Raw genomic sequence first — 21,626 nt, forward strand, 5'->3', positions numbered from 1 at the left:
CAGTTGTTTACAAACTGCGATGTTGTACAGCCTTTCATGGAACAATGTAATGAGGATTTATGCAGCTTTGGTCATGATGAGATTGGAAAAAAAATAAACAATTGTTTGCAATCTATAAACTACTGGGTAACTTTCTTCTCATAGTTCCAAGCATGCCTTTGTCAGTCACAGGCATAAAGGTGGAAGGAGAGCACAAAGAGCAGAGAACACGATGCGTAAAAAAAAATAAAATAATTTAGTAGTAGGTTCAAGGTTAATCTTTCTGGAATATTGAACAATACTCTGCAATTATGTGCAAATACTGAGGCCTGCCCGAGTGTAAAGCTATATAAGAGCATATATGCTTCAGGAGGACAACCACTAATGTTTGACAAACCTCTTCAGCTAAATGTGAGGTTTGTTTGTTTGAGGTATCCTCAAACTGTTGAAAATACTACAGTATGAAAATAGTAATGCAAATCTGCCCAGCAGTTACTAAGTTACCACTGTGTTTTTTTGTTTTTTTTTTTTTTTTACATAAGCATTTGTGTGGGAGGGGAACATGAGGGTTTCAAATGTACCTGGCAGCCTGCAGAAGTGCTAAGTATGATCCACATTAATTTACAGATCTTAATTACTTCTGATGGTTAACTGACAGAAGCAAGAGAAAACTTTAAGCCAAAGGAAGACGTTGGCTGTCTGTTCCTTTAAAACACTCAGAACACTGCTAAAAGTGCTGTTGTGCTGATGCAGACCGACCTGAAAGCTGTCACACGTGGGAAATCAGACATTGCCTTCAGAACAAGGAAGTTCAAAGACCAAATGAAACTTTGTCAAAAGGACAAGTTAGAGGAAAAATTAACTTAAGCAGAGTTTGCAGGCTCAGTAATCCGTGTGCCAGCACTTGCAATATTTCTGACTAATTTCAACATTGTTTTCCTGAGCAAAAGCCAAGATTTTGGGAGCCTTATGTTAAGGAATGATCTCATAGGCCGTTTCTAAGCCTTCAAAGTTGTGCTCACAATCTGCTTGAAAAATCAGAAACCAGAAAGTAAAAGAAGCCAATGTTTATTAAAAATAAACGACCACACAAACTGAATGAATGTAGTAACAAAAGCAGCTGAAATAGCCCTCCCGATATCAGAAGGCTCAGTTTGTTCCGTTTGACCTTTGATTTCTCAATTACCTCTTTATTATTTGGCATTATGTTTGAAACACTTAGAGGCCCCTGTCCTAAATCTCATCATCAAGTAAATCGAACATCAGAGGGCAGGAAATGTTTGGTTTCTCGCCGTCTTTCTTGTTTGTGCTGCCTTTAGTCATCAGTGGGCAATTGTGCTAACACACGGGGAGTTTCTTTCCCAGGGTCACACACACACACCAGTAGCGATTGCTGCATGTGCCTGTTCCTATCTTGGAGCAGCTCCAGGGAAAGCTGGTGCCCCTCAGCTGTGCTCCTTCTCCTTGGGTTGGCTCCCCAGATTAACCTAGGATTTTAGCCCTCACTTAATGGTTACTTGCATTTCTTCACTGCATTTCTGTGGCAGTATCTATCCGAAGTTGGGCCTGGTCCCCGAAAGGGGGAAGTCTGAAAACTTGCTGGGCCTCGTCACTGAGTCACCGATGTTTGCTGGTGCGGAAAGCCAGAGCTAGAACTCGATGTTCCGCTCCAGGAGAGTACACGAAAGGGGGAAGAAAGTATCCACTATGGCACAGATTTCTTCCTCCTGACGCTGTCCTAAGCAGCTCAAGCCCTTCCTGTCGAAGCTACAAAGCTGCACGCTGTTTTCTGGGGACAAACAAGCGCGTTTTTTTGTCAGGGCTATGGGGCGTAGGCACAAATGTCTGTGTTCCTGTGGGGGCAGAACGGCAGGGTCTGCTTCATCCATGGCAGGGCCTCCTTCAACCCATGGGCATCCTTCATCCCCAGGACCTGCTTCATTCATCCTCAGGGCATCCTTTACCCCCGGGGCATACTTTACCCCCAGGGCCTCCTTCCACTCTCTACAATGCCCTGAAGGGAAGGTGTGGGAAACTGGGGTTGGTCTCTTCTCGCAGATAGCTGGCAATAAGACTGGAGGGAATGGCCTCAGGTTGCTCCAAGGTGGAAATTAGGGGACATTTCTTCTCAAAGAGCAGGGTTAGGTATAGGGACGGGTTGCCCAGGGAGGTGGTGCATCACCCTCCTGGGGGTGTTCAAGGAGAGGCTGGACGTGGTGCTTGGGGACACGGTTCAGTGGGTGACAGTGGTGGTAGGGGACTGTTGGACATGATGATTTTTGGGGTCTTTTCCATCAGGAATTCTGCGATTCAGCCCCAAACCGACCCCACTGAGCCCAGCACTGGGGGGGGGGGGGGGGGGGGGGGCCCGCGCGGGGCGGGGGCGCGGGCGGCGGGGGGCGTGGCCATGTCAGGGGGCGTGGCCACGGGTCACGCGCCGCGGGGGAGGTGCTGAGTCACGCTGGGCCAGCAGAAGCGCCGCCGGGCCCCGCCCCCTCGCCCCCCCCGTTTCCCGCCACGCCGGCGCGCATGCGCGCGGTGACGTCAGGAACACTATAAAAAGCGCGGCGTCGAGCAGCGCCGGCCCAGAGTGCGTCGGCGAGGCAGAGCGGAGCGGGTTCCTGCGTCAACAGTGCTTGGACGGAACCGGCCGCGCTCGGGCCCGCCGCCTCACCACCACCACCAGCCGCACGCCGACACCGCCGCCTCCATCTCCCATCCCAGCGCCATGGCTACGCCTCTCTCCCAGGTGCGCCAGAACTACCACCAGGACTGCGAGGCGGCCGTCAACCGCCAGATCAACCTGGAGCTCTACGCGTCCTACGTGTACCTCAGCATGGTGAGTGGGGGGGGGAGGGGGCTGCTGGGGGGGGTGTCCAGGCCCTGGTGGTGTTGTGGTTTGGCCTCCCTGAGCAGGCCAGCCTCGGGGGGAGGCGGGCCTTCCCGGCCTGGCCTCCTCCTCTTCCTCCTCCTCCCCGAGGGCTGTGCGAGGTCGAGCTGCAGGGAGGAATCCCTCCTCCCTCGGGGGAGGCTTTTCCCTGAAGGAAGGGGGCAGGGAGGGTGCCCGAGCCCCTCGCAGCCTGCTCGCTCCGCCCGGGGACGGGGATGGCCCCTTATTTATACTTATTTTCCGTAGGTGAGGTGCTTATCTCGGGTGGGTGCCGGTTGCATGCTAACTGCTCTTTGTTCGCTGCCCTGGGCGGCCTCGTTATCAGCGCGGCTCAGCAGCAGCCTCTGAGCGCCTCTGCCCTTGGGGCAGGGCTGGCTGGCTGGGATTGCCTAACGAGGTGATTGGCACCTCTCCCACGGGCGTTCTCCTCTCGCAGGCACGGTTCTTCGTAGTTCTCAAGTGAATTAGGAATCCAGGGGTTTCTTGGCCCTGTGCCTCTTGCGCTTGGCAAGAGACACCAATTTTAGTCGCTATGGGCACGGCTCTGACCTCTGCAGCAATCCGGGTGACTTAGATCTGCAGGTAACTTGAGACTTTGTAGTGACACCGTAGTATGTTGGGGCATCTAAGTGTACAGTTAAAGCTTCTTTCTGGGTTACTACGGAGGGTTGAACCTCAGCTGCAAGCCAAATGTAACTGTTGGCCATAGTAGTGACACACAAGCACCATTGTCTTGCCTGGAACCTCCAAACTGCTGGTTAAAGAGCAGAGAATTCCGTGCCACCTCATCTTGGAAATAACTGGTAGTTAATACAAAGCTTTCTATTGAATTCTGCTTAGGACCAGAGTCCAAATAAGCTGTGACTTCTAACAGCTGTTACACATTCAGTTTTTCAAGAGATGACTTTGCATTTTTTGTTGAACTTCTGTCTTTAAGTGATACAAAAGACTTTTCAGAAACAGAAAACATATTTATTAATCTGTTCCCAAGTAAACATGATGAAACATGCATGAAAGCTTTACTGTAGAATTATCTTAAAGTTCTTTGCCCCCTGAACTAGTGTTACAAGTCAGAACCTTGACCTGTGACCATTGTAAACAAAGAACAGGGAAAACTCATCCTTGTTTACAGCGAAGCATTTAGAGTCTGTGTTTAAGGCAGCAGGAGAGCAAACACAGTGGGGCAGGGGTTTTTGTATGTTTAGAAGTGAACTGCAAATACCATTTATTTGTGTTAATGATTGGGATGCAGGTTAAAACATAATCCAGGCTGGGAAAACTGAACTCGTTATGAAGGGAAGAGCTCTGCCATAGTGCCTTGCTGGCTAGCCTTAGCTTGGACTCCAGCTGCCTTGAAGTAGGGCTGGTAGCAGACATGTCTGCAGTCACAGTATGTGCTTTCCTTCGTGTGCCTGCTGGAGTGAGGATTTGGCTTCTGAGCATGTGCATTCTTTTCAGTCCTACTACTTTGACCGGGATGATGTGGCTCTGAAAAACTTTGCCAAGTACTTCCTGCACCAGTCCCACGAGGAACGGGAGCATGCTGAGAAGCTGATGAAACTGCAAAATCAGCGAGGCGGCCGCATCTTCTTGCAGGACATCAAGGTGAGGACTAGTGCTTTGGGTTGTCCTGTCTAATTCAGAGCTAGTCTTGAGGCCTGTCCTCAGGCTGGAAGGGAAGGAATTCCCCAGTGATGTCTCACAGAAGAGCAGCAGCAGCTGCTTCTACACTTGAATAGACAGAAAAGGTGAAACAATAAAAAAAAAAAAACCTACAAAGCAAATGATGCACAGTGCAGTTGCTTACTACTCACAGACTAATGCCCAGCTTGTCCCTGAGGAGTTGTGTTGTCTCTCCCTGGCTGACTTCTCCTGTTCTGTTGTTCAGTGTGATGCCACATGGTATGGGATATCCCCCTGGCCAGTTGGGATCAGCTGGTTCTGTCCTTTCCCAGCTCCTTGTGCACCACCAGCCTCCTTGCTGGCAGGGCTGTGTGAGAAGCTGGAAAGTCCATGAGCTGATGTAAGCACTGCTCTGCAACAGTTAAACACCAGTATGTTATCAACACTGTTTTTGCTACATCCAAAGTGTGGCACCATATCAGCCACTCTGAGTAAATAAACCTTCTGACTTCCAACATGCATTGTTCTACTTACTGTGCACTGTGTCAAGCTTTTCAAGACATCAAAATGCATAAACTTGGTTGTGCTCAAAGAGCTTTAAGACCCTTGCTGGAGAGCTGCATGATTGCTTTTCTAAGCAGAGTCTGAGACAGATCTGAAATGCTTCACTCCCTATTGGTCTCTGGTTACTTAAAATATGGTCATGGGCTTTCCCCCTTAGAAACCAGATCGTGATGACTGGGAGAACGGGCTGACTGCAATGGAGTGTGCCCTGCACCTGGAGAAGAACGTGAACCAGTCGCTGTTGGAGCTGCACAAATTGGCAACTGAAAAGAACGACCCACACGTAAGTGGGCACTGAAGCTGAGCCAGTAGCTATACAGGGAGTGCTGGGTGGTGAATTGGGGGTACCTGCTGGTGAAAAAGGGATGGACAAGCTGTGCAGCCCTCCCAGAGGGAAGGGCACAGGGGTCAGCACCTACTGTAGCCATTTAGTAGGGTATTGTGCTTATTTCTTTTTGCAGAGGACGAGTTATGTTGTGTAGGGTGGTTACAGCTGTGCTTACAGAGCAGTGGGTGTATGGCTGTGTTCAACCCCTTCTGATGCTGTTCTGCAGAACAGAAGGCATGTGGGCAATGCTTTGCAGAGAAGTGTATTAAGCAGTTCCCTGCTGTAAATAAACCTATGTTTTCAGAGTACTTCTGAATATGACTGCAAGCTAAAGCTTTTCTAAAATGAGTAACATGCTGGACAAGACAGGTGTTAATAATTACCATGAAGGGCTATGCAAGTCTCTAAATGTGTTCAGGAACTTTCTTGTGGTCTACAAGGGGATGTTTCCTGAGCATGATGATACTGTAATGCAGGTTCCTGGAGCAAGTGTGCCTGGATAGGCGTGCTTCACTCCAGTTTTGCCTCAGCAATGCAAGAACAAGATCAAAGGCTGCTTCTCAGATAGCTTCTGCAGCTTGAAAGTTGTCCGTGTGTATCACCTTTCACTGGGCAGAGTTAGAATGATTTCAGATCCTGTTTCAGCAGGATGAGCAATGTGCAGACCTAAGCCTTTTTTAATCTCTTTTAGCTGTGTGACTTCATTGAAACTCACTACCTGGATGAGCAGGTGAAGGCCATCAAGGAGCTGGGTGACCATGTCACCAACCTGCGGAAGATGGGGGCACCCAAGTATGGCATGGCAGAGTACCTCTTTGACAAGCACACCCTCGGGCACAGTGACAATGAGAGCTGAAGTCTTGCCACGAACACCACCCTGTGGGTTTCAGGAAGATTCCTACTTTACTGTCCAGCAGTGCATGCATCTTCAGCTATCTAGATAAACAGTTCTCTTACTCTGTACCAAATATCAGCCTTCTTTTCTCTTGTGTTTTGTGTATCGCCTTCCATCCAATAAAGTGACTTGGTTCAAAGTGGTTCTTTTCTGTCCTTCTTGGAAGGAAAGGGTTGTGCTCCCTAGTCTCCACTGGGAGTTTTTATCCTAAGCTGGGCATGAAGAAATGCATAAGGGGGATCAGGTTGCGCTTACTCTTCCTTAACACTTTTATAAATCATTTTCTTTTCCACCCATTAGTATCCACTGCAGGAATTGCTCAGGAACTAAAGCTGTTCTAAAATGCTTTTGCCACTACAACTTGTGCTGTAATGCAAGGAAAGGGAGGTTTTAGTATCTCTGGGCTTCCTGAGTTGCTGAAGGGTGGGATTAATGCCTCACGGAGCATCATGCCTGCCTGACAGTGGACTGCACTTGTCCATGAAGAAATCTTTCTGTGAGTACAGAGCTTTGTGCTCTAAACCAGACCGAAACAGTCAAACAGGAACTACCTCAAAAGACAATGTTGGGAATTTGTTGGGGGTGGTGGTGACAGCTGCTGAGGCCAAACAACCCTCCAAAAGGCAGAGGGGGGAGTATGTGAGGTGGGCTGAATTTGTTCAGTTCCCTGTGGTGTGGGGAGATCTGCAGCTGTTCCTGAAGCTGTGAAAAGAGGAACACCTCAGTGCTTTGCTTTTGAATTTCTATTATTGCACAGAAATTGAAATGAGAAAACAAGTGGTCCTGGACTTCAGCCTTGCTTTTTTATTATTGCTTTCAGGGAGGATTCCCACTGCTTTCCCAGTACTGGGGAGTACCAGCTAGGTAAGGCTTTGAGGCACCGTGGGTCTGTACCACGAATGCTGTAGCTCAGTCCCTTTCTTTCCCTGGAGTATCCATCAGCAGTGCAAGTCCTGCATGAGACCTGTAGTGGGCTTTGTGGCAAATAATGTAAACTTAAGGTTCTAATTCTTGCTGAGAGGAGGCGTTACTGGCTGTATTCCTCTTCTGCTTTGGGCTATGCTTGAATTCCAGGGTTGTCAGGGTGCTGTCAGCTCAGCTGTGGTTCTGCAGTTTAGGTGTCTGTAATGCCTAACACCAGAAGTCTCTTGTTTTCCTGAAGTGTAGGGTTTTTTCCTCACTTTTTTCTTGTTGCAACACTGAGATCATGTGCCTGCTGTGGTACCTGAGGGCTGTAGTGGGGAGTCACCTGGGCTGGGCTCTCAGTGGATGCTCCAGCAGCTTGGGGTTAGGCTGCACTGCTCTTCTGTTGGGCCAGGTGTGAAGATACTGCAATATCACTCGGATGGCAGGTATTTTAACAGACCTGTGTTTTTTGGGCTCCTCTAGCTGTACTGATCCATCAGATCATCGCATGTGCTTTCACTAGTCTCCATGATCACCTCCATCAGCCCCACGTAGTCACCGTCACCTAGGGAGATGCCAGAATCATTTGGGGACGGGCTCTCCACTCGTCTCGTCTCTCTCGTTGGGGGATTATTAGTGCTTCTGCTTCCTGAATCTCTTGTCCCGGAAACCTCTGACGGATACGGGTCTGGCGCACTGCTTGTGTCTTCTGAACTCAGGCTGTCGGGGACCACGTTCCCCATGGGGGACCTCTCCAGCACTGGAGATGTTACAGGAGTGAAGGAGAAGCAGGGAGGGGGGCTGCTGGTGGGCGCTTTGGTGCCAGGGGGATGCAAGGTGCTCAGCTGCTCAGGACCGGGGGCGCCTGTTGTGTTCTCCAGAGTCAGCCAGGGTGGCTGGGAGCCTTTCGAGCTCTTCAGGCTTTTGAAGTTGCCCTGCTTGTCGTGGTTGGGGGACTCTGCCAGGAGGGGGAATTTAGGGCTGTCCGATGCTGCGGACAGAGGTTCTGGACTCCCCGTGGTGGTGGCTTCTCTGCCCCTACAGTTAGAGTTGTTTTTTTCTTCCACCATTGCAACCAGCGTGTCAGGACCTTTGTTCCTTTCCGTCGGCCAAATAAAGGTTTCCTTGGTACCCGAGCCGAGGGAGCTCTGGCTTTTGTACATATCGCTCGTCCGGGAAGGCGAGGAGTTGGCGATGACGTCCCTGAGGGAATTGGAGCAGGCAGCGATGCTGGAGAGCGCGGGGGGCTTCTTGCGGCCCTGGCGCCGGGAAGGGAAGATCATGGGGATGGAGCTGATCGGTGTCTGCGGTGCGCTGTAGAAGCCGGGTCTCTCGTAAAATGGGGTTGACATGAAGGCGTCGAACTCCCTCAGTTTTCCATCGTCGCCGTCCCACTGCTCCTGAGGGTTGGTGTCCCCCCTCGGGGAGGGGACGGCCTTGCCCGTGTCTTGGTAGGCGTAGTGGGAGAAGGGGGAGGTGGGCTCCCCTCGCCGGCGCAGCAGGTTCATCCGGGAGGAGGACCTGGAGAAGCTGGGTGACTGCACGCCGAGGAGACGGCCCAGGTGGCCCAGCAGTGGCGTGGAGTGGTTCGCCTCCTCGTTCTCTTTGATTTGCTCCAGGGGCTGGAACTCCATCTCTTCTTTCTGCATGCTGGGGAAAGGCAGGATGGGCTGTAACGCGGCCACCACACGGTGGTTTTGGTGGGGAGGTTGGCAGCATGGGAATGTTGCTGCCTGTGGCAAGCCTCTCCTCCTGTGTTACCATTAATTATGTGTTAGTCCCCCAAAATTGGGGTGCTCATAGTACAGGAGGGCAGCAAGAGGTCAGAGGCATCCTTTGCCAAGAAAGATATGGGCTGCATCTTCGGATCAGCCTGAAATACCTTGGAGCAGGATTTCACAGACCGTGAAAGATGTTATTGCTCTCTTACTCCTTAAGCACAACACCTGACCTGAGGTGTAAACGTGGCCTGCTCTGGCACCCTGTAGCTGCACCCACCTGATATCAAAAGTAGAGCCAAGGAATGAGGGGCGCTTGTACTCCGCGGTGGCTGCAGTGTAAGGTGGCTGGGGGTCAGGCTCGTTCCAGTATAGGTCCTTCTCCAGGATGGGCAAATCCTGATGCATCTCGTCCACTGCCATCAGGGACACCTGCGGGGACAGCAGCAGTGTCAGGGAGTGGTGCTGCAGGTGCCTATTGTCAGAGGACAAATAACACAGGGGGAAGCAATGTAGCCCAGGGGTGAGATGAGTGGCTAGTTTTGCCTTGTTTTTTTGTTATTTTTCACATGGAGAGATTTGGGTAATTAAAAGGAAAGTGATGCTGAAGGAAACGTGAAAGCAATATGCTCACTAGAACAATGAAGCTTACTGTAGAACTGAAGGTGGAGAGTTACTGCTTGGAAGAAACCGGAGGAGGTACAGACATAGGGTGGGAAAAGCTAGGAAGAGGCAGGAATGGTTTGTCATTGAAAGGCAGTGAGGGTCTGAAACAAGTCTGGATCTGTCGTGTGTGCCAAAATATGGGCTGAGGGGGCCGGGTGGAACTGCTGCTGGTCTCTGGGTACAAATATGTGCCAAAAGCCCTGTGTTGCTTGGTGTGTACCTTATGCTCTCCTGCTTTTCTAGCCATCTCTCTTTGGAGATCCCGAGCCCCTTCCTAATATGCAGCCACCGAAGCCTGCAGGCAGAAGTGCTGCAGATCATGACTGTGCTGCTGGGGCCAGGAGGCTCCTGGCTTCACCGTACCTGCAGGTTCCTGTCGATGAGCCAGTTGGTCTCAAAGTCATCATCATCCTCCCCAAAAGGGTTGATGAGCTGTTCGGCCACCTGCACGTGGAGAGCACACAGCAAGGATCAAGGTCGTGCCCACCCTTTTCCCTGCAGTAGGAAAGCCTATGGGGCTGAATCCCTACACTCAAGGGTGATGTGCCCTGGATTTGGAGCAATGCTGTTTCTCCCAAAAAGAGGTGGGTTAAAACCAGAACCTTTCCAGTTATTAAGAGGCATTGGTGCACACAGGAACTGCCCTGTGCTTGCTGCAGACCACGTACAACACTCTGCAGGTAAACTGCAGCCCTCTGCCTCTCTTTTTCCCCCAAACTTAGCAGAGGTGGCGTTGTTCTTCAGGATGAGGTGCTCAGAAACTGAAGATCTTGGCAGTGCCCTCAGTCCCTGTTGGGTCCCAGCACCTGGCACGTTGCCCACAGCTCAGCCCATGGTGGCACAAACCAGGGAAAAACCCATGCGTGGGTCAGGTTTTAGCTCCAGGCATATTTTCTTGGACTTACCTTTAACCAGCCAGCGTAGAAGAAGAACTGCAGAAACGTAAAGACTGGCACAAAGAGATCTAGCTCATGGCCAGGATATGCTTTTTCCGGATCCAGGAACTGCCGCCCGATCAGACAGGCCAGGAAGAAGCTGTAAACAGCCACGGTCACCACCTGGGAAAGGTGCCAAGGGACACAGCAGAGGAGCTTGAGTTCCCAGCTTGCTTTCTCAGCAGCCCTCTCCTACTTCCACCCCAAACAGGAGCAAGCTGCTGTAGATGTGCTGGCTCAGTAGCCTTTTGAAAGCCAGTTATTCAGTTACTGTGTGCTTCTCCCTCTGCTTTTTAATTTATTTATTTTTTTTTTTTTTCCCAGGAAGATGCATTTCTGCTGCAGAAAGCTTTAATTATGCCCTTTGCCCTTCATCTGTTTTGTACATTGCATGGAATGGAAAATCCACGCTGCCCCTGGAATCCCATACATGTAGGCAACACAGAGAAAAGGTGGCACTTGACATCTTGGGTGGAAGGAGCTTAAAGAGCTGACACATGGCTGCATGGTTGGTCTGCTGATAATTTAAGGTGTGTTCCCCTCTCCTGGTTTTTCTCTTGAGCCCCTCATGGCTTGGTCCATGCTGGCAGGCCCCTGTTAAATTTGTGAGGGGAACTCTGCTGCCAGCTCTGGACTGACTCCTTTTTGGTCCTAATGGTGGATATTTTTACATTTGCCTGTTTGCTTGCCCAGCTTTCCAGGCTACAATGAGTAATCATGGGACTGGAAAGTTCCCCTTTGCAAATTACTAGCAGCTGAGGCTCAATGCCATCCAGCAATCAGGGTGGGGTCAAAACAAACACCCAGCACCACAAGATTTAAGCTGGCCCTGCAGTGAGCAGCATGGGGCTGTTTTGTGGTGGGTAGGTTACCTGTAATGATGGATTTTACAGGCTGGATGTGCACCTGTAGAGAAACGGGTTGTGCACTGCAGAGAGGACAAAGACCCTGCCCAGACTAACTGGCAAACCCTGCTCACAACTTCAAAACCTGAATGCTGCTGCTGGAAGAGCTGCCGGTTTGGGCCCAGCCTTTTCTACAGCCTGACGTGGCTCTGTCACTTCTTCCTGGCCATCTCAGTAGCTGAGACTCTCCTTGCTGCAATTGGGGTAAGGCTTTGGTGGAGCTGAGCTCTTCTTCCTATGGGCTTCCTGGTGGGGGGCTGCAGCACTGTGCCGGGGCCACAACAGCAAAGTATTCTGCCTCAAAAGTAAATTTGGGAAGCTGATGCAACATGTTATGGTGTTACTTTTGCTCCTAGTTTGCAGGGCATTGGGTCTGTGCAGGAATGTGGTTTCCTGATGTGTTCCTTGTTAACCTTCAGCACTGTGTGAATGGAAGCTCCCTTTTCATGGTGGGGTGCATTAGTGTTACCTGTTATGTACGAAATAAAGGAGCAAGTTGGTGCTAAAGCTTCTGTCTAGAGTTGTGTCAAGGGAACTCAAGCAGCTGAGCACATGCACAAAGCTCTCTTTCATGCACATGGCGTGAGTGCATCACAGCTGCCCTGTGTGCTGGAGCAGGCTTGCTGGCAGGCAGCTCTCAGCTCTGCAGTGCTGGATCCGCACATATCTGGGTTTGCTGTGCACCCACGCGGAGCACAGCGGGGTAAATAATTACCCTGGGTGTATGTGTGTTTCTGTAGAGGTGGCTGTGCCTGAATTACAGAAATGAGGCTGGGCTGAGTGTGTGCTGTTGGGTTTTGCATGCAGGAGAGCTAGCACAGGCTACGTGTGTGGGTATGGGCGAGGGGTACAGGCAAACAGAGCACCAGCATGGTCCTTGTGTAGGATGGGTATGGGTGGGTGCCAGTGGGGGTTCCCTTGTGGCATGCACAGCTCTGGGGGGATCCCTGCTCACCTGAGTGTAGACCAGGGGGATGCTGATCCAGTCGTAGCCGTAGAGCCGCCCGCACTGGCTGCGCAGGGTGTTGAGTTCCTGCAGTGGGGAAAGGGAATGTGCTGTTGGTACCGACTTTGTGTGTCCTTTCCTGGCCTTCTCCAGCCCAGCTCCTCGTGCTCACACCTCCCCTGCTAGGTGGGATTCAGCTGGGACTCCTGCTCCACTGGTGTCCTGCCTGTCACCAGAAGCCCTGGAGGGCAAGCTGCCTGGATGTCCCTGTCAGAGACCAGGGTCCCTTCCTAGCTCACTTCACAGCAGAGTTTCTCTCTTCAAAAAGTGAGCAGCTCAGCAGGTTAGGCAAATAATATCTTAGAAGTATCTACCTCTCTCTTCTGATTATACAGTGACTTTAGGTAAATATAGCCCAGAGGGATGAATCTTGCTCCAGACAGCAGAGGCAATGCAGTTCTCTACACATGAATACCAGGGAGGATGAGCTGCTCTAGAGCCTCTTTTAATCTGCAGCTGTGCAGCATCACTGCCAGGTCCTGCCTGTGGAGCACAGCCTGCTTCCCAGGACACAAGGGTTGTCGATAGTGAAGTTCTCCCCAGGGACAGTGGTTGTTAAAGGTGCTTTTGACTTCTGATGGTCCCTTCCAGATACGTGTTCTGCTTCCTTGTGCCATTGCTACACCTAGATGTGAGCCATATGGCTCCTCCCCATTCCAATTTTGAGAAAGGTGTCGTGTTCCTCTTGCCTCTTGTGTGTGCTATTGCTAACCTGTGACCAGGCCATGAAAAGCTCTGTCCTGTCACAAGCTGGAGAGCAGAAATGATGGTATTTCCTATCAAAATTAATGCAATATCCCTAGGGACAGGCCTGGATCACTGTCTGCACATCCTACTTCAGTATTCCTTGCCTGACCTCTGAAAATCCCCGTAGTTCCTCCCAGAGGACAGGGTAGGGATCTCAGGCAGTTGCCTGCTGGCTCTGTCACTCACGTTCAGGATGCCCTGGAGCAGCACGCTGTCACGGATCCTCCCCTCATTCCTTGCCTTCACTGCGAGGTTGGAGAACCACACGCAAGGGATCCAAAATTTGTTGTGGGGGGAATTCAAACTCTCAAACTTCTTGTGCTCTTCTGGGGTCATGAGACCTGGGTGGACAAGAGCAGATGGGAGAGGAATGTCCGTAGAAAGCAGAAAGGAGTTGATCTGGTAGGAAATAAAAACATCTAAATCTCTGGGAGTCACCTTAGCTCTCCTTACAATCCCAGGAAGGACTTGGGCATTAACTTTTTGGGGGGACATAAAAGGACAAGAAGTCTTGTTAAAACGTTGGTCTACAGAGGGGTAAGAAGCGGGATTTATTTCATAGAATCATAGAAAATCCCGAGTTGATGATCCCTGTGGGTCCCTTCTGAGTCCAGCTCCTGGCTCTGCACAGGACCACCCAAAAATCAGACCATATGTCTGAGAGCATCCCCCAAATTAAAACCTGGCAGGGGTCTGCTCAGGATCTGCTTTAAGCCTGTGCACAGGGTCATTTACTGCAGAGCAGCTGCTAGGAAAGTCGCTGCAGCACAGTTACAGCAATCTGATCAGCCAGGGATGCCCTGCGACCTGCAGCATATCTGCATTCACACACCTGCTAGTTCCACTCCTCACATAAAAAAATGTGAGCAGGGATGCTTCAAGTTTCAAACAGGCATTGCAGCCACAAGTAGGAACAAGCATGGTGTGAAATAGGGAAACAGTTATTCCAGAGGGGCAGGCCTTGTGCACAAGCAGATGCTGAGGACTCACACCAGAGCACATTGCAGCACTTTCCGTGCTCCAACGTAGAGGTCAAGGGGTCATTTACAGGGCTCCTGGCCCCAAGCCCAGCAGCAAGGTGCTGCCTGCCTGGGGCTGGAGCCGTGCAGGAGGCTGTGCCAGCACTGACCTGCCCTCACGACGTGCTCCATGCTGGGGAAGCGCTTGTAGACGGCGGTGCTGACGGAGCGCAGGATGAGCACGCTGCACAGGTTGCTGTAGCGCATCAGCGTGCGGCGCAGGAGCCGCCCGTACTCGTCCTCCCCGTCCACGTTGCAGGAGACCAGGTTCATGATGCGGTCGGGCCAGGGGATGCTCTCGTACTGAGCCCACCAGCGGGACACCACCAGGGCCACGTAGAAACCTAGAGGGGAGCCGACCACGTTAGCTACACTGAAGGAGCAGGAGGTGTGCGTGCTCTTGTGTGGCTGCTCGCATGGGTATGAGTGAAGGCACGCCTGGCAAGGCATGAAATGATGCTTTCTGCCTGTTACAAAGGCAGGGTGAGGGAACTAACTGCTCAGTGAATCCTGCCTACCCGCAGAGCTGTGACAAAGCAGGGAGATAAATGCTGCCCCGTTCCCTCCCTGCATGCTCAGAGTCAGGGCTCCTTACCCAGCACAAAGGACACAGGGATTAGCTCGGCATAGCTGTTGCAGTAGAGCGCCAGCTTCTCAAACATCAGCCTTTGGCTTTCACTGAGGATCAGCCTAGGAGGGAGAAAAAGAGTCATCAGCCTCACATGAGAGACCCAGGCCTGTTGGGGTAGGAATATGGCAGGGGAAGGCGAGGATGTGCAGCCACAACACGGCCGCTCTGTGAGCCTGAAGATGATGTGGGTGAGCAGCCCAGGACATCAGCCCGCCTGCCCCAGGAAGGGTCCACCCAAAACACCCTGCTGGCACGTCCAAAAGAGCCAGAAGTGGCCATGGACAGAAATTGTGCAGTAAGTGGTGCAGTCTGATCTATGTTTTTAATCCAGCAGAGTGCTAGCAGGTATCAGGGGGCTGCCACAGTGCTTGGATGTGCACGACAATTCATTTAACATCTTGCAAGACGTCAGCCCCAGTTCTGTTCCTGCCAGCAGTGGCTGTTTTGACATGGGTTCCTGCCTCTTCCTCAGAGCTGCTTTCCTCCCTCCGTGCTGTATCTGTGCACGTTGACCCAGCTAGGGGAGGTCCCTGGCTTTCCTCGCTAAAACCAGACCAGCCACAGAGTACGGTTGCCTTATCACAGGTCTGCAGCCCCAGGGCTGGTGTCTGCTCTCAGGAGCGTAGCCCCAGTGTTGCTAGCTGTGTACATGAGGGGAGTTCTCTCCTAACGCTTCCTGCTATTACTGGTGCTTCCAGTGCTGGTTCAGCCTTGGTGTCTACATACCATTCTTCTCAGGTAGTCACCAAATGCAAATCTTCATCCCCAGAAAGAGGAACTGTTCCTCTCCAGCCCAGGAAAAGGAAATCTGTCAGCTGCTAAGCCGTACTGGCGCAGTGAGGAAGGAACTTTCCTTTCCTCCTCTGAACAGAGGCTGGCAGGTGTCTGGCCAGTTCCCTTTTACCAGGACCTCTGTCCCAGACCCGTGCTGCTCCGGGACAGGCTGAGAGCGAGGGGTTGTGTCAGTGTTGCTGCAAGGGTGCCCACCTGTAGACAAGACTGATGGCGAAGTAGAGGGAGATGAAAATCAGGAACTCGGAGTAGAGGAGCTTGTAGATACTGCCTTTCCACTGGAGCAGGAGCTGGGAGAAGGTGCCTAGGCGGGCATCGGCCACACGGTTGGTGTATGTCACTGTCATCACAGATCCTGGCAGAGACACAAAATGGGCAGATGCTGAAGCTGCCAGCAAGCCTGAACAGGGGCAGGAGGCAGAGAAACATCAAGTGTCCCAGCAGGCAAATGAGACTGAAGGAAGGAAGAATGAGAGAGAGACCAAAAGACAGGTCAGATGAATGCATTAAGGTAGGAAACCATGAAGAAGTTTATGAGGAGATTTCTTGGTGCTGATCCAGATGAAGGTACTTCTGGAGATTTCACAGGTTTTGTAGCACTAGTCCAACAAATCTTGCTGTCTTGAAATTTGGGCTGGGGGGCATATCTGGCCTGTGCTGGTCCCGATCCTGCAGGCAGAAGAGCTTTCCCTGTTAGAGACCCGAGGGATGGGGTTTGGAGTTTGGCCAGGCTCACAGAGCTCAAATTCCAGCAACTTTACCTCCCTATTCCTTCAACTGTACATTGCACAATAAATCATGCTGAAAGAAAGAAGGCATTCAGGCTCATGAAATGCTTCCCAATCATGCAGCATCCCTGCTACACTTCTTGTCTAGCTCTGGTAGATAATTATTAATCATCAATTAATTATCAGACTCATGTAAACCTGAAGCTGTAAAAACACAAGCCAGTGTAATCCATGCCAGGCAAGCATAGATCGTTTCACAAATAATTATCCAATGTGAAAAGTGTTGGAATTTCTAAGCCAAAACACATCGCCAGGTGTTACATGGACATTGCAGTGACACTGATGTTAATACTGAGGTCTTGGGCTCTTGCCTCAGTGACGGAGACAAAGAAGTGCTTCCAGGGATGATTCAGACCTTAATTTTCTGCAGAGGTGAGTTTGTGTCCATCCTCCTTATCTAAGCACCTCAGTGAAAGACCTACAGTTAGGTGGAGAAAACTCAGCTCCCAGTGAGCTGGCGCTGCAAAGAGAAACTGCAGAATCTGTTGGCTGGTTCAACAAACAGCAGGCTTTGTTCTGAATTTGGCTGCTTGGTGCTGCACGCCCTTTGTGTTTCCCTGTCCCAACTCTGCCTGAGTCCCCTTACAGATGATACTGGAGGGACAGAGCTGGCACCTGCCCTGTTGAGAGCTGCACAGATGCACCTTCAACTAGAGACTCGTGTGCGTTTGTGCCCTTTCCATGTGTTTTCTTGGCCAGTGCACAGGACTGAGAAGAGTGGTTTTTAAGCGCCCTAGACCCTATATACTCACGGGCTACACGGATGAGAAATGCATGGGAGCACCCATAAATTTGCAGGGGGCCGCTTGCAGGAAGCAGGCTGCTGGCTCTGTGCTTTGGGGCTTGGAAGCACTGAGGGAGACTCCTCGTTGCGTAACTCAGACACGGAGCCGCTTTTTACCAAACATGGGAAACTTCAGCTCGTGTCCGTGTAAATAATGGACAGCACCTCTGTGCAGTCCTGCTCGGGTGCGGGATATGGGGCTTTTCCTAGTGATTTTGCCCTCAGCTCTGCGTGGTTAAGGCAGCTCCCTGCCTGCCGGCTGGTCTATGTGGGATGTCCCCAGTTGTCACTTGGCAGCTGGCATGCTCATGGCACTGATTGGGGTTGAGATTTGTGGCATGAGGCAGCTTGCCGCAGCACCGGCGGTGGCAAAGCGGTCAGTTTGGGGACGAGGAGCTGTCCCTGTGCAGATCCCACACAACCGAATGCCACCCATAGGGTCATGGGGAGAGCGTGGCACTGCCACCCCTGTGCCTGCTCCCACATCACCCTGGCTGATCCGTCCGATCTAGGGGTTGCACCTTGGGATCAGCTGACTCTAATTAGACAACAGGAGTCCATAATGATCAAGACCTCACAATAGCAAGCCAGATTTGTCTGTGTTAGCACCGTGTAACACTGGAAACAGACCCAAACACCGCCTGCAGATGCGGAGAACAGACACAGAGGACAGATAGAGTGAGAGCAGCGATGAGGTCACAGGACAGACAGATCGATCAGCTAATCTTTGAAGGAATCTACCTGCTCCTGTGAGGACTAGATACTCACAGTCATGGGCTCCTGGGCTGCACCGGAGATGGTGAAGGTTTGGTCCTGCACGTGTCCTTGCTGGGTCCTTTGTGGCCAGCGCCACAACCCGCCTCCTCTCGGCTCGTGGGGGGATTGAACCTGGCAGACACGGTGTGCTAAGGAGCCTGAAACCCACTTGGGAGCTGCAGCCGGTCACTTGATGCCATAATCCTTCCTCATTACAAAAGAGACTCTGTTGTCTTTTGCCCCGTTCCCTTCTAATCTTCTGAGTAAGCTCTGGGTGTTTATAGAGGCGGCCGGAGGAGGGGAGGCAGGGCTGGCTGCTCCACAGCTGCTGCTAATTCCTGGCACAGCCATAGTGGCTGCCAGAGGAGAGGCATTTTTCCTCTAATTCTTTCCTGTTTGGTACCTTTCTCTGTGTCACGATCTTACAGGAGCCCCAGGAGATTAAGTAGGGCTGGAATTTTCCACAAGTGTTATAAATGTGTCCCCCTTCAGAGCCTGTGCAGGTCTCTTCCCTGGGTGTTAGCTCCCTAGGTTTGGGAAACACCTGGCCCAGAGCTGCCTGGCTCTCAGCAGAGGTTTCTCTGCCATCCCTCTTCCTTCTCACTGTCTCTTCCAGGTGTGGTTTGGATGCTGGGGACTTCCACCCTGCCACTGGCTCCCTGGGACTCTTTCCATGCGTTCACTTTCTTTTCTATTTGCTTTTCCGGCAGTGCTCCTGGGCTGTAAGCCTCCTGTTTCGCATGCCAGCCTGGCAAGGACAGCTCCTTCCCTTTGTCTTCAGGCCTTTTGCAAGACGGGGGAATGCCTCACCTCTGTCTCTGCAGGGCTGGCAGTCGCAGGACTGCTCTCAGGCCTTTGTTCCCTTCTCTGCTCTCATGTGAGTTCTGCTGGCTGTTCCTGCAGCCACAGCCCTCTAACCCAGGACTAACCCCCAGAGACCATCGTCAGTGTTGAAGGCAGAGGTGAATAAGGCATTAAATGTCTCGTTTTGTCTATGTCTCTGTCTGTGAGGTGACCAGCCTCACCAAGGGATGGATAAACGTTGTCTCTTTTTGCTGTTAAGATACTTAAAGCCTTTTTTATTGTCCCTCACAGCTCTGGCCAGCTTCAACTCTAATTGAGCTTTGGCCCCACGAATTTTCCCCCTACGATGGGGAACAGCATCCTGCATCATCCAGCCTTGCTTGCAGTGTCCGTACACTTTCCTTTTCTGCCTAAGCTCCAGAAGATCTCTGCTCAGCCAAGTTGTCCTCCTGCCCCACCTGCTTAACTTCAACACTTTAGCATTGCCTGCTCCTATTCTCCTAAAAGAAGGCACTTAAAAAGTGACCAGCACTGATGGTCCCCAATACTTCCAAAAGCAGATCCCCAGAGGAGCTTACTAATTAATTTCCAGCAGCCTGAGGTCTGCTCTCCTATTTCTCTTCTCACTCCTTTGGGATTTTGTCTCTGTTCTCCAAGGTAATAGCATCTGCTCCCTAGACACCAACATTCCCTGTCAGTTTTTGCCAACCCCTTACAACATTCAGTGTCCTGGAGACAAACAGCTGCTTTGAGCCTTAAGCCAAGCCATGGCTCTGTCTCACCAGCTAGACCTAACATCATCATAAATGTGCTCTGGCCCTCCTGACTTCCATCATTTAGCCCTCTGTAGGCTATTACAGAGGGGGAGCACAGGTCTGTCACCCCACCTGCAGGGGATTTGGCTCACTGGGGGAGTGGGGCTGAGAGGGAAGGTGCTGAGCTGGCCTGCCTGGGGGAGCTCTGAAGGCTACGGTGGATCCCAAAGGGAAACATGCTGCCTTAATGTACTGGGCAAGTTGCTTTTAACTTCTAATACTCTCTTTCGTGGCATTTCACTGCTCCCTAGCTTTGACAATGCTCTGTCTAAGCTTCCGAAAGCCCAGTCCTTGGGTCTAGATGGGTCTGGATGCTGTTCAGATACGGAAGAGCTGTGTGCTTTCCTTTCCCCAGGGCTGACAGCTCTGCAAGGCAGGAGCTGGAGTCCGCTGTGTGCAATGTGCTGCGTGACCGTGGAAAACCAGCTCTCCAACACCTGGGCAGCCCCTGGTATGTGGTCAGCCCCTGTGGGTCTTACCCTGCTTCCTCTGTGCTGAGCTGACAGCATAAACTGTGATAGCCCTGTGGGCTTAGCAGTGAGCAGTGCAGCTGGAGGCCCAGTCTCCCTCCTGATGCTCTGCGTGATTGCCAAAACACGTTTGTCACTTCTCCTTCCTGCAAGAAAGCTGCAAAGGCTTCAGTGAAGTTAAATGAAGAAGGTAGTTACTTGCAGTAACCTACTTTCTTTTATGCTGGTCTTTGCCTATGTCTTCAGCACTTGCTTAGTGTTGCCAGCAGGGGTTAAATTGCCCAAACTGTGGGTTTCTCCTTTCTGTGAGGCTGAGCCTAGACAAGAGGAGGGTGCTGTTTTGCTTCTTCCCCGAAGCTGTTGCTCCCTGGCAGCTGTCTAATGTGGGATTTCTGGTGCAGCTCTGGGAGTTGCTGCCAGTGGTGGGTAGGTGATGGCTTAAAGCGTGGAATTCAGTGCCAGTATCTGAGGTTTTAGTCCTGGTGTCAACTGTGGTGTGTTTGATTACCTGTGGCCCGGATTCCTTTTCAGTGACAATGGTGGAGACAACTGCATCCCTGGGAGTGTTACAGCCCTGGAGCCCCTAGCAGGGATGACTGCTTTGGGCAGGAGGGAGGCACGGCAGATGGGAAGAGGCAGCATGGGCCTTCTGCTGCCTGCGATACAGACCTGGCAGGAGGAGCACAGCCACAGGGAGGGCCGCCGGGAGAGCCTCCTGTTCGAGGTGTGGAACTAGATAGGGCTCTTATCAGCGGCCAGACACTGGTGAGTGAGGGGTTGTTTCACCGGCCCAAGCACAGCAAAGCCGTCAGACTGTCTGATACAACACACGGCTTTGCACTTAACCCGTCCATAAGTGTTGTGAGCAACACCACGCCAGCTCAGGAGAAAGAGAAGTGGTCACCAGGCCCTGCACACCCCAGCTGTCCTTCCTTTCTGAAGCATTACCACTGGCCAGCAGTGACGCAGGGTGGCTGCTTCTGGCCCTGGTGTGGCTACTGTTCCTGTGCGAGTGGCATCTGTCCGGGGCAGCCCACAGGGTGCTGCAGCTCCAGGCCAGCATCATCCCTGAAAGGTGCATTGCCCTGCCTATCTTAATGCTTGTTATGGGGCTGAGCTTGCTGCAAGGCCACTGAAACACTACTGCTGAGTGGCAGCAGCTCCCAAAGTGCTTTTATGGCCAGGATCACACGGCTGTTGTCCCAACAGAATCCCTTAACTGCTCAGGATCATGAAAATGTCTCAAAACACCCAAAAAGTTCTGTGAATGTGGGCAGACCTGGGTCAGCAGAGGGATGGACTGACTCTCTCTGAAGGCAGGGTTGTGTCCACACTGGGAACTGGGGTTTGGGCACCCTCTTCGGATGGGTTTTGGGAGAGAAGGAGTTAGTAAGCAGGCCACAGTGCCTGAGCCCTTGTCCCTTTACAAGAGGGGGACAAAAACTGGGAGTTGTTCAGGTGGTTCTAAAATGAAACAGCGAAATCTCAAGTGTCCAGCTCTTCATAGAGGGAGATGCTGGCATCTGAGGCACTCTGCTGCCCTCCTCTGAGAGCAGCTCATCCGGCAGTTCGTGTGGCTCTGAGCAACTGTTGGGACCCTGTAAA

At 51.7% G+C, this 21,626-nt stretch overlaps 2 protein-coding genes across 2 annotated transcripts; one reads left to right on the forward strand and one right to left on the reverse strand.

Moving 5' to 3' along the window:
* The first annotated feature begins 2,560 nt into the window (after positions 1–2,560).
* Positions 2,561–6,421, forward strand: FTH1 (ferritin heavy chain 1). Its single transcript, XM_032189213.1, has 4 exons — positions 2,561–2,818; positions 4,328–4,474; positions 5,214–5,339; positions 6,076–6,421. The coding sequence occupies exons 1-4, from the start codon at positions 2,708–2,710 to the stop codon at positions 6,238–6,240; spliced, it is 549 nt and encodes a 182-aa protein (XP_032045104.1). The 5' UTR covers positions 2,561–2,707; the 3' UTR covers positions 6,241–6,421.
* Positions 6,422–7,664: 1,243 nt separating this feature from the next.
* LOC116490124 (bestrophin-1-like) lies at positions 7,665–16,016 on the reverse strand. The gene is made up of 9 exons (XM_032189058.1): positions 15,800–16,016; positions 14,777–14,871; positions 14,292–14,525; positions 13,349–13,503; positions 12,365–12,442; positions 10,475–10,627; positions 9,933–10,013; positions 9,184–9,335; positions 7,665–8,835 (listed from the first exon to the last, which is right to left on the reverse strand). Exons 1-9 carry the CDS (start codon positions 15,949–15,951, stop codon positions 7,665–7,667), a joined length of 2,271 nt encoding a protein of 756 aa, XP_032044949.1. The 5' UTR covers positions 15,952–16,016.
* Between the last annotated feature and the right edge of the window lie 5,610 nt (positions 16,017–21,626).

This window comes from Aythya fuligula, chromosome 5, assembly GCF_009819795.1.
Source record: "Aythya fuligula isolate bAytFul2 chromosome 5, bAytFul2.pri, whole genome shotgun sequence".
In the NCBI taxonomy this organism is placed as follows: Eukaryota; Metazoa; Chordata; class Aves; order Anseriformes; family Anatidae; genus Aythya; species Aythya fuligula.

Coding starts and splice junctions, on each gene's coding strand:
- FTH1 (XM_032189213.1), top strand. CDS start 2,708: ATGGCTACGCCTCTCTCCCAGGTGCGCCAGAACTACCACCAGGACTGC. Junction 4,475..5,213: donor TCTTCTTGCAGGACATCAAG/GTGAGGACTAGT, acceptor TTTCCCCCTTAG/AAACCAGATCGTGATGACTG. Junction 5,340..6,075: donor CTGAAAAGAACGACCCACAC/GTAAGTGGGCAC, acceptor AATCTCTTTTAG/CTGTGTGACTTCATTGAAAC.
- LOC116490124 (XM_032189058.1), bottom strand. CDS start 15,951: ATGACAGTGACATACACCAACCGTGTGGCCGATGCCCGCCTAGGCACC. Junction 14,526..14,776: donor CCCTGTGTCCTTTGTGCTGG/GTAAGGAGCCCT, acceptor GCTCCCCTCTAG/GTTTCTACGTGGCCCTGGTG. Junction 10,014..10,474: donor TCTACGCTGGCTGGTTAAAG/GTAAGTCCAAGA, acceptor CTCCACGTGCAG/GTGGCCGAACAGCTCATCAA.